This window comes from Schistocerca serialis, chromosome 6, assembly GCF_023864345.2.
Source record: "Schistocerca serialis cubense isolate TAMUIC-IGC-003099 chromosome 6, iqSchSeri2.2, whole genome shotgun sequence".
Lineage (NCBI taxonomy): Eukaryota > Metazoa > Arthropoda > Insecta > Orthoptera > Acrididae > Schistocerca > Schistocerca serialis.
In genome coordinates, this window is record NC_064643.1 from 261,547,043 (window position 1) to 261,562,175 (window position 15,133).

The following is a 15,133-nucleotide window of genomic DNA, read 5'->3' on the forward strand; positions in this document are numbered from 1 at the left end:
TTGCATATCACAGCATCTTCTTCCTGTCAGTTAAATTTCATCTACGTGGTGTAGCAATTTTAATGGCCAGCAGTGTATTATAACTGACCTTGAAAATCGTAAGTCATGAAGTTTAAATAAATATTACGTGATGGGTGTTATTTTGAGGTATTTCTGGATAAAAAATGATTATTGTAGGCATTATTTAGGATTTGTGAGCCTATTTTTTAAAAGGTACAAATTTGTCAACTTAGACACTCATAGGCAAACTGTTCTTTTTATTTAAATACTGAATCCGGCAGTATATTACGGAAAGAAGAGGAATGTTGTTGCTCTTGAGACTGGTGGAGAGAGTGATGACTGCTTCATCAGTGCCTCCTCTAGTTATACCTCGAAGTAAGATGAACCGTTTGGATAAGAAAGCCAAAGAAAGGCTGAAAGTTGACTGTCTACCAGTTATTCTTCTCCACAGCGATTTTGTGGGAGGAACGGACTTCTTAGTTTCACTAACTGCATTATGCAGAGTCAACATCAGATCAAGGAAGTACTGTCATCGGCTATTTTTTACCTTCTTGATATTATGGTAGTAAATGCATGGCACGAGAAACTCTGACTCTCTTGTCGTACACAAAAATAAGGCGAGGCCACTTTGTCGGTTCAAAGCTGAAGAGCTGATAATGCCCTGCGCGAAATGAACAATAACGTAAGTGGGAGAAAAAGGAGAAGACCTTCTTCTAGCGTAGATAATGAATATGCAAAGAAGAAGAAATTGGGGCACGCATCAAAGACAGTTCCCCAAAAGATTGTTCGTCAGCACACTGTTGGACAGTGACCAGTTGTTCCTGAGAAAAGAGATGGGTGCAAGACGCCAAACTGCAAAGAAAGTCCATTAGTTATCTGCCAGAAATGTAATGTTAATTTCTACACTGAGAAGAAAACAAACTGTTTTCAGGACTTTGATAAAGAATAAAAACTATGAAGATCAAAAGTTTCATATTCCTAAATATCCTCATATGTCAGAAAAGTATACATGTACACTACTGGCCATTAAAATTGCTACACCACGAAGATGACGTACTACAGACGCGAAATTTAACCGACAGGAAGAAGATACTGTGATATGTAAATGATTAGCTTTTTAGAGCATTCAAACAAGGTTGGCGCCAGTGGCGACACCTACAACGCGCTGACATGAGGAAAGTTTCCAACCGATTTCTCATACACAAAGAACAGTTGACCGGCGTTGCCTGGTGAAACGTTATTGTGATGCCTTGTGTAAGGAGGAGAAATGCGTACCATCACGTTTCCGACTTTGATAAAGGTCGGATTGTGGTTTATCATATCGCGACATTGCTGTTCGCGTTGGTCGAGATCCAATACGGAACGCCGTGCTGGATCCCAATGGCCTCGTATCACTTGCATTCGAGATTACAGGCATCTTATCCGCATGGCTGTAACGGATCGTGCAGCCACGTCTCGATCCATGAGTCAACAAGACAACAACCATCTGCACGAACAGTTCGACGACGTTTGCAGCAGCATGGACTATCAGCTCGGAGACCATGGCTGCGGTTATCCTTGACGCTGCATCACAGACAGGAGCACCTGCGATGGCGTACTCAACGACGAACCTAGGTGCACGAATGGCAAAACGTCATTTTTTCGTATGAATCCACGTTCTGTTTACAGCATCATGATGGTGGCATCCGTGTTTGGTGACATCGCGGTGGAAGCGTGTATTCGTCATCGCCATAATGGCGTATTACCAGGCGTGATGGTATGGGGTGCCATTGGTTACACGTCTCGGTCACCTCTTGTTCGCATTGACGGCACTTTGAACAGTGGACGTTACATTTCAGATGTGTTACGACCTGTGGCTCTACCCTTCATTCGATCCCTGCCAAACCGTACATTTCAGCGGGATAATGCACGACCGCATGTTGCAAGTCCTGTACGGGCCTTTCTGAATACAGAAAATGTCCGACTGCGGCCCTGGACGGCGCATTCTTCAGATCTGTCACCAATTGAAAACGTCTGGTCAATGGTGGCCGAGCAACTGGCTCGTCACAATACGCCATTCACTACTCTTGATGAACTGTGGTATCGTGTTGAAGCTGCATGGGCAGCTGTACCTGTGCACGCTTCCAAGCTCTGTTTGACTCAATGCCCAGGCGTATCAAGGCCGCCATTACGGCCAGAGGTGGTTGTTCTGGGCACTGATTTCTCAGGATCTATGCACCCAAATTGCGTGAAAATGAAATCACATGTCAGTTGTAGTATAATATATTTGTCCAATGACTACCCGTTTATTATCTGCATTTCTTCTTGGTGTAGCAATTTTAATGGCCAGTAGTGTAATTATTCACAAGCCAAAATTTAATTTACCTATATCCTCAAATGGGTAACGTAATTAACATGTAACGGTACAAAATATATAAACATGAATTAATGGATTTTTATCAAAATGTGTTTATTATGAGGCGAAAGTAACACAAATATGGAATTTAGAATTTGTCTTTATTGCTTCATAATTCTGTCCATAGATGGTACTTATTCACCATTACACGGTCACTTATTTATCTCGGTCTACCATCTCAACACATCTGAAATCTGTGACAGCAGCATTATTTTTATCACTTGTTTAAAAAAATTTATAATGCAAACTCTTATATAGTCTAGGCATACTGTCCACGAGTAACACAACGATGTTCTTGCAACCCAATTCGTTTGCTGCATTCCTCGCCTCGACGCACACAAATATGTAGTTTCGTGGTCTGTTTCGGCTTCTTAGTAGGTGATAACCAGATGGGAGCTACAACCTTCAGTTGCAAGTCAGAGAGCACATCACAATTTAAATGCTTCTCTTGGCCTCTTCAGTTGGCGAAATTAAGTGCGTAAGAAAAATGAATTCGAATGCAGTATTATAGAAACAGAAGAAGATTTAAATGACAATAAGGTGGACCATATGACGATACCAGAAGAATTTGATAGAGCACTGAGAAACCGAAGTCCAAAAAGGCGCCCGGAGAAGATGACATTCCCTCAGCAGCACTGAATCCTTGGGAGAGCCAGCCATGACAAAGGCATATGAGAAAGGCGAAATACCACCAACATTCAAGAAACATGTAATAACTCCAATTCCAAAAAAGGTAGATAATGTCAGTTGTGAATATTACTGAACTATCAGTTAAATAAATCATGTTTGCAGAATACTGATACGATTTATTTACAGAAGAATGGAATAATCGGGTAGAGATCGACGTTGGGAAATATCGGTTTAGGGTCCGGAGAAATCTAGAAACACGCGAGACAGAACTGATCCTACGACTTATCTTAAAGGTTGGGGAACAGCTAACATACGTTTAGACTTAGTGTTTAAGAGAGAACTTTAATTATTTTAATACCTAGTTCCCCTATTTTATTTCCATTGTTCTTGCACTTGAAAAGACTCATATATTGTAGTGTAAATTGGTCAATCAAGACTTTTAAAGTAAGTGTATAGTGAATACATACAGCGTCGCAGGAAACAGTTTTATTTAAACGCATTACCTTCCTCGACCCAATAATTACACCTACACGATTCCATATTTTTAGAGATTCCATATTTTTAGATTTCCAGAAGACTTTCGACACCGTTCCTCACAAGCGTCTTCTAACCGAACTGCGTGCCTACGGAGTGTCGCCTTAGTTGTGCGACTGGTTTCGTGATTTCCTGTCAGAAAGGTCACAGTTCGTAGTAATAGACGAAAAGTCATCGAGTAAAACAGAAGTAATATCCGGCGTTCCCCAAGGAAGTGTTATAGGCCCTCTGTTGTTTCTGATCTATATTAACGACATAGGAGAAAATCTGAGTAGCCGTATTAGATTGCTTGCAGATGATGCTGTCATTTACCGTCTTGTAAAGTCATCAGATGTTCAAAACGGCGAAAAGTAGCAATTGACCCTGAATAAAGAAAAGTACGAAAAGAAATCCGCTAAATTTCAATTACGCAATAAGTTACACGAATCTGTTTTTAATTGTCGATAGTAACATCATTATTACTATCTGGTCAGTTTACAGTCTGATGAATTGTAAATAATATTGCATGTTTCGCCAACAGGACACGTTCCAAAGTTTTCTTACTTAAGACGCAGGTCATTAATTTAAAAGTACTTCTTTATCCATGGAAGTGCCACATTAGTACGTGATAAGCAGAAGAAACGAATGCACGGTTCGTAACAGATACATCTTTTAAGCGGTGATAGTTTTTTTTCCATGTAGAGCAACAATACAGAGACAGTTTATTGAAGAATTTGGTTTCCTGCGTCTCCACTTACAATTATATTTCGTTCGTTACACTGAAAGTCGAGCCTACTTACCGAATTTAGTTTAAGTACTGTAAAGTTCTCCTGGGTGCCACTTTTGCTCGTCATTGGATAAAACCATTCTGGTCTTTCGCAGCTCTCTACAGACGCGAACGCCTCAGACTATTTTCGGAGTTCATCACATTACGGCCGCCAGGGAAGCGACTCCGGTGGCAGCGAGGCGCAGCGCAGCCGAGCGGCTAATTAATGAATCAGGTGTCCATTAGCAGACGAGTATAACGTAATGTCTCCGTGATCACAGGAGACGTAATTTTAAAGGGCGTAACCTAGGGAGCCATGCTTTCATTTCACGGACACTTCACCTCATCAGAAGGTGATCCCCCACGGTGTTGCCTGTTAAAGAAGTATTACGAAGCTGCGAACATTGTCACCGAAGGATAACCAAGTAGAGCATCCCGACATCAAGACAGAACCGATTTCTTTTTCTTCTTTTATATTAACTGTTATAATACACAATTGAAAATTGTTAAGCACCATGTTTTCAAAATTATAATATTTATTTCTCCACAAGAGAGCTAAGTTTTTTATTGTACAAGAACTTTGACATCAGTTTTCCATAGTACCCTACAATATGCTTCAGGCGCATATTTTTCAATTTTTATCACACGTAGGTCTACTTGAACCCATCTACAAATTTCAAACCTGCACTGGCTCTATTCGAATGCACTACACAATCAAATATGTCTACATGAGATGTATTCAGTCTATGTGCTCACTTTCGTCAGCTTTGTACTAAAGTTTGATTTTTATCTTCAGTCTGACAATGAAATTTTGAAAGTCGTAACGCTTAATAAAGAATTGTGCGATCAAGATTTTTCTGTATTTCAAAGTTGTGCTAAATCTGAATGGTCGCCTGCCTCTTCTATGGAAGTATTTATATAAGCTCGATGAGATATTGAAGCGATGGTTCTTACGTTTTTGTTTTGTAGTTCTTTTTAATTTTACCTCTTTTTGAGGAAACCACCTTTTTAGTCATATACCGGGTGATCAAAAAGTCAGTATACATTTGAGAACTCAATAAAGCACGGAATAATGTAGATAGAGAGGTAAAAATTGACACACATGCTTGGAATGACATGGGGTTTTATTAGAACCAAAAAAAAACACCCCATATTGCTAGACGCGTGAAAGATCTCTTGCGCGCCTCGTTTGGTAATGATCGTGTGCTCAGCCGCCACTTTCGTCATGCTTGGCCTCCCAGATCCCCAGACCTCAGTTCGTGCGATTATTGGCTTTGGGGTTACCTGAAGTCGCAAGTGTATCGTGATCGACCGACATCTCTAGGATTGCTGAAAGACAACATCCGACGCCAATGCCTCACCATAACTCCGGACATGCTTTAAAGTGCTGTTCACAACATTATTCCTCGACTACAGCTATTGTTGAGGAATGATGGTGGACATATTGAGCATTTCCTGTAAAGAACATCATCTTTGCTTTGTCTTACTTTGATATGCTAATTATTGCTATTCTGATCAGATGAAGCGCCATCTGTCGGACATTTTTAGAACATTTGTATTTTTTTTTTGTTCTAATAAAACTCCATATCATTCCAAGCATGTGTGTCAATTTGTACCTCTCTATCTACATTATTCCGTGTTTTATTCAGTTTTCAACTTTATGCTGACTTTTTGATCACCCAGTACGATAAAATTACATTTTTCTTTTATTTTTTCTGCAACATCCCTCTTTTCCATGTTATGAAAAAAATTGAATTATATACTGACAGTTTGAATTTTGACATAAATATTGTTTATTTTCAAGTAACATACAGGGGGATAACTATGCAGAACAAAAATGTTCCGTAGGTTAGACGGCCGTTTATATGTCGTCACTCAGTTTCTTGATGGTTCACAACTTCCGGTTCCTAGAGGAACCTAGTAAGACAGTGATCATACACGCAAACAAAGCGATCGAAATGAGATACCGAGCGAGGTGCGGCAGTGGTTAGACACTGGACTCGCATTCGGGAGGACGACGGTTCAATCCCGCGTCCGGCCATCCTGATTTAGGTTTTCCGTGATTTCCCTAAATCGCTCTAGGCAAATGCCGGGGTGGTTCCTTTCAAAGGGCACGGCCGACTCCCTTCCCCGCCCTTCCCTAATCCGATGAGACCGATGACCTCGCTGTCTGGTCTCCTTACCCACAACAACCCAACCCAACTCGAAATGAGATAGCGCCCGATGGGTATGCAACACACCTACCGTGCAGGCAACGCGGTTATGATATTGTCTGATCAAAGTTATGTACTGGAAAAACTGGGCGAGGTGGCTCAGTGGTTAGCACACTACACTCGCATTCGTGAGGGCGGCGGTTCAAACCCTCCTCCGGCTACTAGATTTAGGTTTTCCATTGTTTCCCTAAATAGCTCCAGGCAAATGCCGGAATGGTTCCTTCGAAAGGACACGGCCGATTTCCTTCTCCCTCCTTGACACAATCCGAGCTTGTGCTCTGTTTCTAACGACCTCGGTGTCGATGGGATGTTAAACCCAATCTCCCTTCCTTCCTGCTAGAAAAACTATCGTACCTTACGCCTACTTGTGAAAGTCTACAGTAGCCTATGGTAGTTTTACAACTCAGAATTTTGGCCCAAACTTTAGAGCGGGATCGATTGCTGGGGATGTTGTCTTGCAAGTATGCTCTTTTCGCCCTAATAGAAGAGGTCAATTTCATGACAGTTCCTTCTAATAAGATTAAAAACAGCCGACCAGTTGCAAAGGATAAAGTAATCTTTACCTAGGTTTCGATAGATTTAAATCTATCTTCTTCAGAAGGCGGCAGTATTACATTAACATGGAGTGATATGTCATTGTCGTTTTTACAAACATCTGCATAGCTCCATTAGTCCAAATAAAATGTAGCCCTGAGAATAGGGTTTGTCAGACAAATAAAAATAAGTACATGGAAGTTCCTTCTAAGATAAATTCAATTTCTGTTTCTTTTCTATTAATATTTAGGTTACTGATTGATGTATTGTCGTGTTGCGTTGACCGGATGCTGACAGAGAGCGGCGCCGCTGTTGCAGGTGTGGTTCCAGAACAGGCGCGCTAAGTGGAAGAAGCGCAAGAAGACGACGAATGTGTTCCGCACGCCGGGCGCTCTGCTGCCCTCCCACGGCCTGCCGCCATTCGGCGCCATGTCGGACGGGCTCTGTTCGCCAGGCATGTTCACCGGGGACTCGCGCTGGGGCGTCTCCAGCATGGCGCCAGGTAACTACCTGCTTGCCGCCGCCTCAGTTAGTGCACTAACTGTCGTATCGAGTCGAGTCACAGCGTGGACCTGAGACAAAATGCTGTTCTCACCATTTGTGTAGCTCAAAATCCTGGTCCAAGTCTTTCTGTTGGATGCCACTTCGGCGCCTTTTGTGTCCCTAACTACGGCACGAAAGGAAGAATGAATCGATTGTTGGTGTTAATAACGATCATCCACCTTTACCTCCTCTGCATTACTGCAGATGACGTGTCATTGAGCACATTTGTTCTGTGCATGCAGTACACGTGAGGCGCCTAGTTGTTTCCACTGCACTGTGTGGAATACGAAGGTTCTGTTATAGTTCACTAACTTGCTGTCTTCAAGTTGATGTCCCCAGCACAGAAATCAGCACGCAGGTCGTAGGTTCTGTATCTTGAGGCTGAAACTGACTTTTAGCGAGGTTCTGTTCTGAAATAATGTATCACTTCTTTGGGATGCCCCTCGCGTATTTTAATATAGCCACACGAGAAGACTACATGATCTTAATACAACACCTTCTGATACAGCAGAGTACATGATCAAACACAATGTTTACGAAAATGTATCTTTACACTATTTGTGGCACGTGTTTGTGCCTCAAGACTACCGGAGTGAATCTTTTAATACTGAATACTGGCACACACATCCTGCCACAGACAACAAGACTGTACATCTCGACTGCCTAATCCAGAGTGACGAACAGCCCGAAACACTTCACGCGCCATACCAGAAAATGCGTGACCCGAACGCTTCCGAAGTGCTTCGTCAGCAATTTCGTCAGTCTTTTGTTTTTTATTTAAATTGTTTTTAATAATTCTAAAATAACTAATTGATAGCTGTTGAGAGATATTTATATTAAAAAGTGAAGTCATTCCAATGAGTAGTTTAACTAATAATAATAACTATACTTTAACGTTTCGGCGCCCTTGCTCCGAACACAGCAGCCAATCATAGAGCAGTAGTATTATGCAGGCGATCTTTCTCGCGGGAATGGTACCGAATTTAACATCTGTCACAGGTACCTCACACCACATTTCACATCTACATACTTCTTGCATCTCCACTGCTCTAGGAACAGCTTCTTGGAGCCTAATATGATGGCTGACCAACCCAGAAATATTGGTTAATTGGGGGTAAGTTATGTACTTACCCCCAATTAACCAACTGCGGAAAGGAGGCCTACATTTTGACATCGAATCCGAACCACGTGTCGTTTCTGGCGTCTCCTCACATCATTGAGAAGTGCAGGCTAGAATTCGATACCTCGACCTCTTGGTTTCCACCCAAGCGATTTTCCGCTCCACCACCAAGCTCGACATCCCCACCGTGAAGGTAAACCATATAAAAAAAATTTGCCAGGTGCCAGTAGCACTCGAGCTCAGAGGGTTCCGTACAAACTAGATAATGTACAAGGACTAGTCGGAAAGTAAGTTCCGATCGGTCGCGAAATAGAAACCACTGCGAGAAATCCGATGAAATTTTGCACATATGACGGCCAATGTCTCTAGTATACCCGTCGATCGCAGCAATTGGCTCTTTTCAATTCTGAGCGCACAATGAGGGCGTAAAGATTCCTAGAAAATAGCGTCTCCCGCCAAAAATGAGCGTCTGGTGAGAAATTTCGCCTGATGTCGTGCAGCTCACATATTATAACTGTGATGTGTTTCGTTCTTCTCTGCAGAGGCAATGGAGGTGCTCCTCCAGCGTTTTCCATGGGAAGTGTTTGATCACCCACAATACAGCCCTTAACTGGCTCGTCCTGAGTTTCGTCACCGCTCACATGAACCGCTGGCTATGAAGACAATATTTTGATACAGACAACGAGCGGTAGAGAGGTGTAGGTAATTGGTGGAAAGCGCAGGCAGCTGCCTCCTATGACAAGGGTATTGGGAAGTTCGTACAACGCTATGACAAATGTCTAACTCGGAGCGGCGACTTTGTAGGAAACGTGCTGTAAGGTGTAGCTAGCTATTGTAAATAAAACATTTTTAATTTTCACCGCGGTTTCCTTTTCGCGACCGATCGGAACTTACTTTGCGAATAGCACTCGTATACAGCCGCTTCATTCATTCCAGAAAGCGGGGATCTCTTCGATTTTTGCCTGTTACTGACAATGTTTTAGTTTCAAGTTTGAAATCTGGTAATAAATTACAAAACAAATTAAAAAATTTCTGAACTTTTTTCCTTTATTTCTAGCGTGAAAACTTACTTCTTGCCGAATTTCATGCTTCTAGACCAACGGGAAGTTCCCCGTAAGTTTTGAAGAGTGAGTTTGCGAGTATCAACTTTTGATTGCATTGACTTCGAAGCTAACGTTTATTATACCGCCAAGGAACCGTAGACCTCAGTATGTATCATCAATTTCAATTTAATACGTCTGCTCGTTAATTACAAATTAACCATTTTCGGATTTTTTGTTGTTGTTGTAACGTGAAACTTTGCTTCTAACCAAATTTCATGATTGTAGGTTAACGGAAAGTACACTATACGTTTTGATGACTGAGTTTTTGAGTATCAAAATACGTATCATAAATGGCCGTTTCTTAGAAGCTTACATTTTTCACACCGACAAGGGACCATAGATCTTAATGAGTGACATAAATTTGAACTTGGTACCTCTACCCGTCCCTGAGGAAAAAGTTTCTTAACAGTGTGATATTCAGATGGACAGATATACAGACAGACGGATAACAATGTGATCCTGTAAGGGTTCCATTTTTACCGAATGAGGTACGGAACTCTAAAAAAACTACAATAAAATATGTTTAGGATGTTTCAAAATGATTCAAACAATTTCACAAGACCATATCTTCCACATGAATGAAGGTAAAATAAACTTAGGGTACATTTTCCTTACACATCGAAACTAAAACTTACCTCGCCCTCAACTGTAAGTTGTCTGTTCGTGTAGTTGGCGGTAGGAATTCTCCTTGGTAGAGCTAGATCGCTCGCTCGTTCATTAGCGTAAGCGCGTCGAGGAGAGTTGGTGATGCCATAACAACAGAGCCGTTGTGCGTTCTTCATTTAACAGTTCAGATTCTTACAACTTTGCAGCACGAGTACAGCAATAACTTTCCAGCAACGTAAATCATTCACTGGTGCTTCTTACAGTTTCAAGACATTGTTTTTTTTCATAAAAGGTTCAATCCAATTATCGCCTCCGTATGCTCGTTCAAAACACCGAGCGCATTCGAAACAGTCCACACAGCTCTACTGGACGTGAAAGAAAGCGTCGGTCATTCCTTGTGTGAATCTCTGACGTTTTCAGGAGATGTTCCAGTTTCAAACCATACAAGATTCAACTTCTGCAACCCCTTCGCGGGGGTGACAATCAAGAAAATGAATTCGTTTCTGACATTTAGACGGAACAATATACTTATAGATAAGTTCAATTTTCAGTAATGAAGCTACGATCCATTTAAAAAAGAAGGTGGTCCGCCACAAACATCAGTCACACTCCGTAGTCAGGCACGAGAGGGCCTTATGAAGCTTTGTATGTGTATCGCTGTTTCCTGAAAAAAATGTTCATTTTTGCGGAGAGACAGTTACTGAAATTGCGTACCTGGATGTGTTGGAGATCTGGCTTCTTCCACAATTGCTAGAACAAGCCGAAATTCACATTTTCACGGCTTCATACCTCAGTCGATAAAAACGGAACCGTCATAGGATCACTATATTGTCAGCCTATCTGTCTGTCCGGCTGCTAAGAATCCTTTTTCTCAGGAACTGGTCGATATACCAAGTTGAAATGTATGTCACCTACTAAGGTCTATGGTACCTTCCCAACGTAAAAAATTCAATGAAATGATGCGGCCATTTATGTCACATATTTGATACTCGCTAACTCACTCGTAAAAACCTATAGGGTACTTCCCGTTGACCTAGAATCAAGAAGTAAGGTTTGACGGTAGAAGTAAAGGAAAACCTCCAACTATTGTTAATTTGTATTATATAACTCGAAAAAAATATTTTTTCTCATGTTATCCGACTCTTTGTCTGTCAGTCTGTTAAGACTCCTTTTTTTTTCTCAGGAACAGGTACACATGTTGTTGTTGTTGTTGTGGTCTTCAGTCCTGAGACTGGTTTGATGCAGCTCTCAATGCTACTCTATCCTGTGCAAGCTTCTTCATCTCCCAGTACTTACTGCAATCTACATCCTTCTGAACCTGCTTAGTGTATTCATCTCTTGGTCTCCCTCTAGGATTTTTACCGTCCATGCTGCCCTCCAATGCTAAATTTGTGATCCCTTGATGCCTCACAACATGCCCTACCAACCGGTCCCTTCTTCTTATCAAGTTGTGCCACAAACTCCTCTTCTCCCCAATTCTATTCAATACCTCCTCATTAGTTACGTGATCTACCCATCTAATCTTCAGCATTCTTCTGTAGCACCACATTTCGAAAGCTTCTATTCTCTTCTTGTCCAAACTATTTATCGTCCATGTTTCACTTCCATACATGGCTACACTCCATATAAATACATTCAGAAACGACTTCCTGACACTTAAATCTATACTCCATGTTAACAAATTTCTTTTCTTCAGAAACGCTTTCCTTCCCATTGCCAGTCTACATTTTATATCCTCTCTACTTCGACCATCATCAGTTATTTTGCTCCCCAAGTAGCAAAACTCCTTTACTACTTTAAATGTCTCATTTCCTAATCTAATTCCCTCAGCATCACCCGACTTAATTCGACCACATTCCATTATCCTCGTTTTACTTTTGTTGACGTTCATCTTATACCCTCCTTTCAAGACACTGTCCATTCCGTTCAACTGCTCTTGCAAGTCCTTTGCTGTCTCTGACAGAATTACAATGTCATCGGCGAACCTCATAGTTTTTATTTCTTCTCCATGGATTTTAATACCTACGCCGAATTTTTCTTTTGTTTCCTTTACTGCTTGCTCAATATACAGATTGAATAACATCGGGGAGAGGCTACAACCCTGTCTCACTCCCTTCCCAACCACTGCTTCCCTTTCATGCCCCTCGACTCTCATAACTGCCATCTGGTTTCTGTACAAATTGTAAATAGCCTTTCGCTCCCTGTATTTTACCCCTGCCACCTTTAGAATTTGAAAGAGAGTATTCCAGTCAACATTGTTAAAAGCTTTCTCTAAGTCTACAAATGCTAGAAACGTAGGTTTGCCTTTCCTTAATCTTTCTTCTAAGATAAGTCGTAAGGTCAGTATTGCCTCACGTGTTCCAACATTTCTACGGAATCCAAACTGATCTTCCCCGAGGTCGACTTCTACCAGTTTTTCCATTCGTCTGTAAAGAATTCGTGTTAGTATTTTGCAGCTGTGACTTATTAAACTGATAGTTCGGTAATTTTCACATCTGTCAACACCTGCTTTCTTTGAGATTGGAATTATTATATTCTTTTTGATGTCTGATGGTATTTCGCCTGTCTCATACATCTTTCTCACCAGATGGTAGAGTACTGTCAGGACTGGCTCTCACAAGGCCTTCAGTAGTTCTAATGGAATGTTGTCTACTCCCGGTGCCTTGTTTCGACTCAGGTCTTTCAGTGCTCTGTCAAACTCTTCACGCAGTATCGTATCTCCCATTTCATCTTCATCTACATCCTCTTCCATTTCCATAATATTGTCCTCAAGAACATCGCCCTTGTATAGACCCTCTATATACTCCTGCCACCTTTCTGCTTTCCCTTCTTTGCTTAGAACTGGGTTTCCATCTGAGCACTTGATATTCATACAAGTGGTATAGGTACACATAGCAAGTTGAAACTTATGTCATATACTAAAGTCCACAGTCTCTTGGCGGTAGAAAAAGTTTAAGCGTCTACGTCAACGCAATCAAAAGATAATGCCATATATGTCACGTATTTTGATATCTTACCAATATCGATAACAATAACACGCAAAAACCGTCGAAATTCTCGATTTTCGGGATCAATGAACTCTTTATATACATAATTAAGTTTCTACGGAACCCTCGATGCGCGAGTTCTGTACGAACTTATCCGGACTTTTCAGTAGGACGAAGTACCGCGGCATGTATTGATGAAAGAGTATTTATTAACAATGAACTGGCGTGATGAGCCTACTGATCTCTCATTAGATCGCTGACCTGCTATGTCACTTCACCTCACCACAAATTTTTTAAAGAAAAAAGGTGAATGGTTCCCCCCACCCCCCGTTTTTGCATGCATGTAAAAAATATACCAGCGTAAAATCGTACGGTTCTTCCGAAGATTGTAGTCTTCTCGTAACTGGAATTTTACTCCAAGTTTCTATCTTCATTCATGTAGGATACTTAGTCTTGTGCATTCGGATGAATCTTTGTGAAATACCTTGTATTATCTACACTCTGAACAACCTCCATCTGTGTTCGACAGTCTCCGTAAGACCATAGAGAAGTTCAGAATCTTCCAGACAGCGCACGGTGTACTGTGGTGACGTCTGTTCCTCTCGTCTCCGGTCATTTAGAAACACATAATCTACGCCTTTCGCTGTTTCTCACAGCCCAAGCGACTTGTGAGACACAATTATCATGTAGAAAAATGAAAAAGAGAAAGAATCATCATCTCAACACAATACCACCTCTTGTGCCCGACCGTGTCACGCAGATATGTATTATTTTCGTTTATTTATCATAACTGCCCAGACCATAAAATCATTGCTCTAATATCTGGTCATTTTCCAGTATGTTCTGAGGAGTTCCTTGTTCCGTTCACACCATCTGGTCTCGGCAGTTTGTCGTCTCACAGAATCGTCATTCACAGATACCATCACACAGGGCAACTGAGTTTAGTTGGATACACAATGTGTACACAAAACGAGTCAGATCGCTGTTGCAGATGCAGAGAAAAAGCATGTCAAATTTAAAACAACGCAAAATCACCGAGACTGGCAAAGTTATGTAGAAGTTCGAAATACAGCGCGAACTTCAATGCGAGATGCTTTCAATAATTTTCACAACGGAACTCTGTCTCGAAATCTGGCAGAAAACCCAAAGAGCTTCTGGTCATAAATGAATCACATCAGTGGCAAGACGCAGTCAATACCTTCACTACGCGATAACAACGGTGAAGTCACTGATGACAGTGCCACTGAAACAGAGTTATTAAACACGGTTTTCCAAAACTCCTTCACCAAAGAAGACGAAGTAAATATTCATGAATTCCAATCAAGAACAACTGCCAGCTTAAATCACTTAATAAAGGCAAGGTTTCCGGTCCAGATTGTACACCAGTCAGCTTCCTCTCAGAGTATGCTGATACAATAGCTCCAAATTTAGCAGCTATATACAACCGTTCGCTCACAGAAAGATCCGTACCTAAAGACTGGAAAATTGCACAAGTCACACCAATACCCAAAAAAGGGAAACAGGAATAATCCGTTGAACTACATGCCCATTTCACTAACGTCGATTTTCAGTAGTGTTTTGGAACATATACTGTATTCGCACATTATGAAGTAACTCGAAGGAAACGATTTATTGACACATAGTCAGCACGGATTCAGAAAATATCGTTCTTGCGAAACACAACTAGCTCTTTATATTTATGAAGTAATGAGTGCTATCGACA

The 15,133-nt window shown here is 41.3% G+C and overlaps 1 protein-coding gene across 1 annotated transcript in view; it reads left to right on the forward strand.

Annotated features, from left to right (window-relative positions):
- Nucleotides 1–670: 670 nt before the first annotated feature.
- LOC126484816 (homeobox protein orthopedia-like) overlaps nucleotides 671–15,133 on the forward strand; it is a 55,288-nt gene continuing 40,825 nt past the window's right edge. Inside the window, exons 1-2 of the mRNA XM_050108413.1 lie at nucleotides 671–682; nucleotides 7,370–7,553. Coding sequence (XP_049964370.1) covers nucleotides 671–682; nucleotides 7,370–7,553 — 196 coding nt within the window. The remainder of the gene's footprint in view (nucleotides 683–7,369; nucleotides 7,554–15,133) is intronic.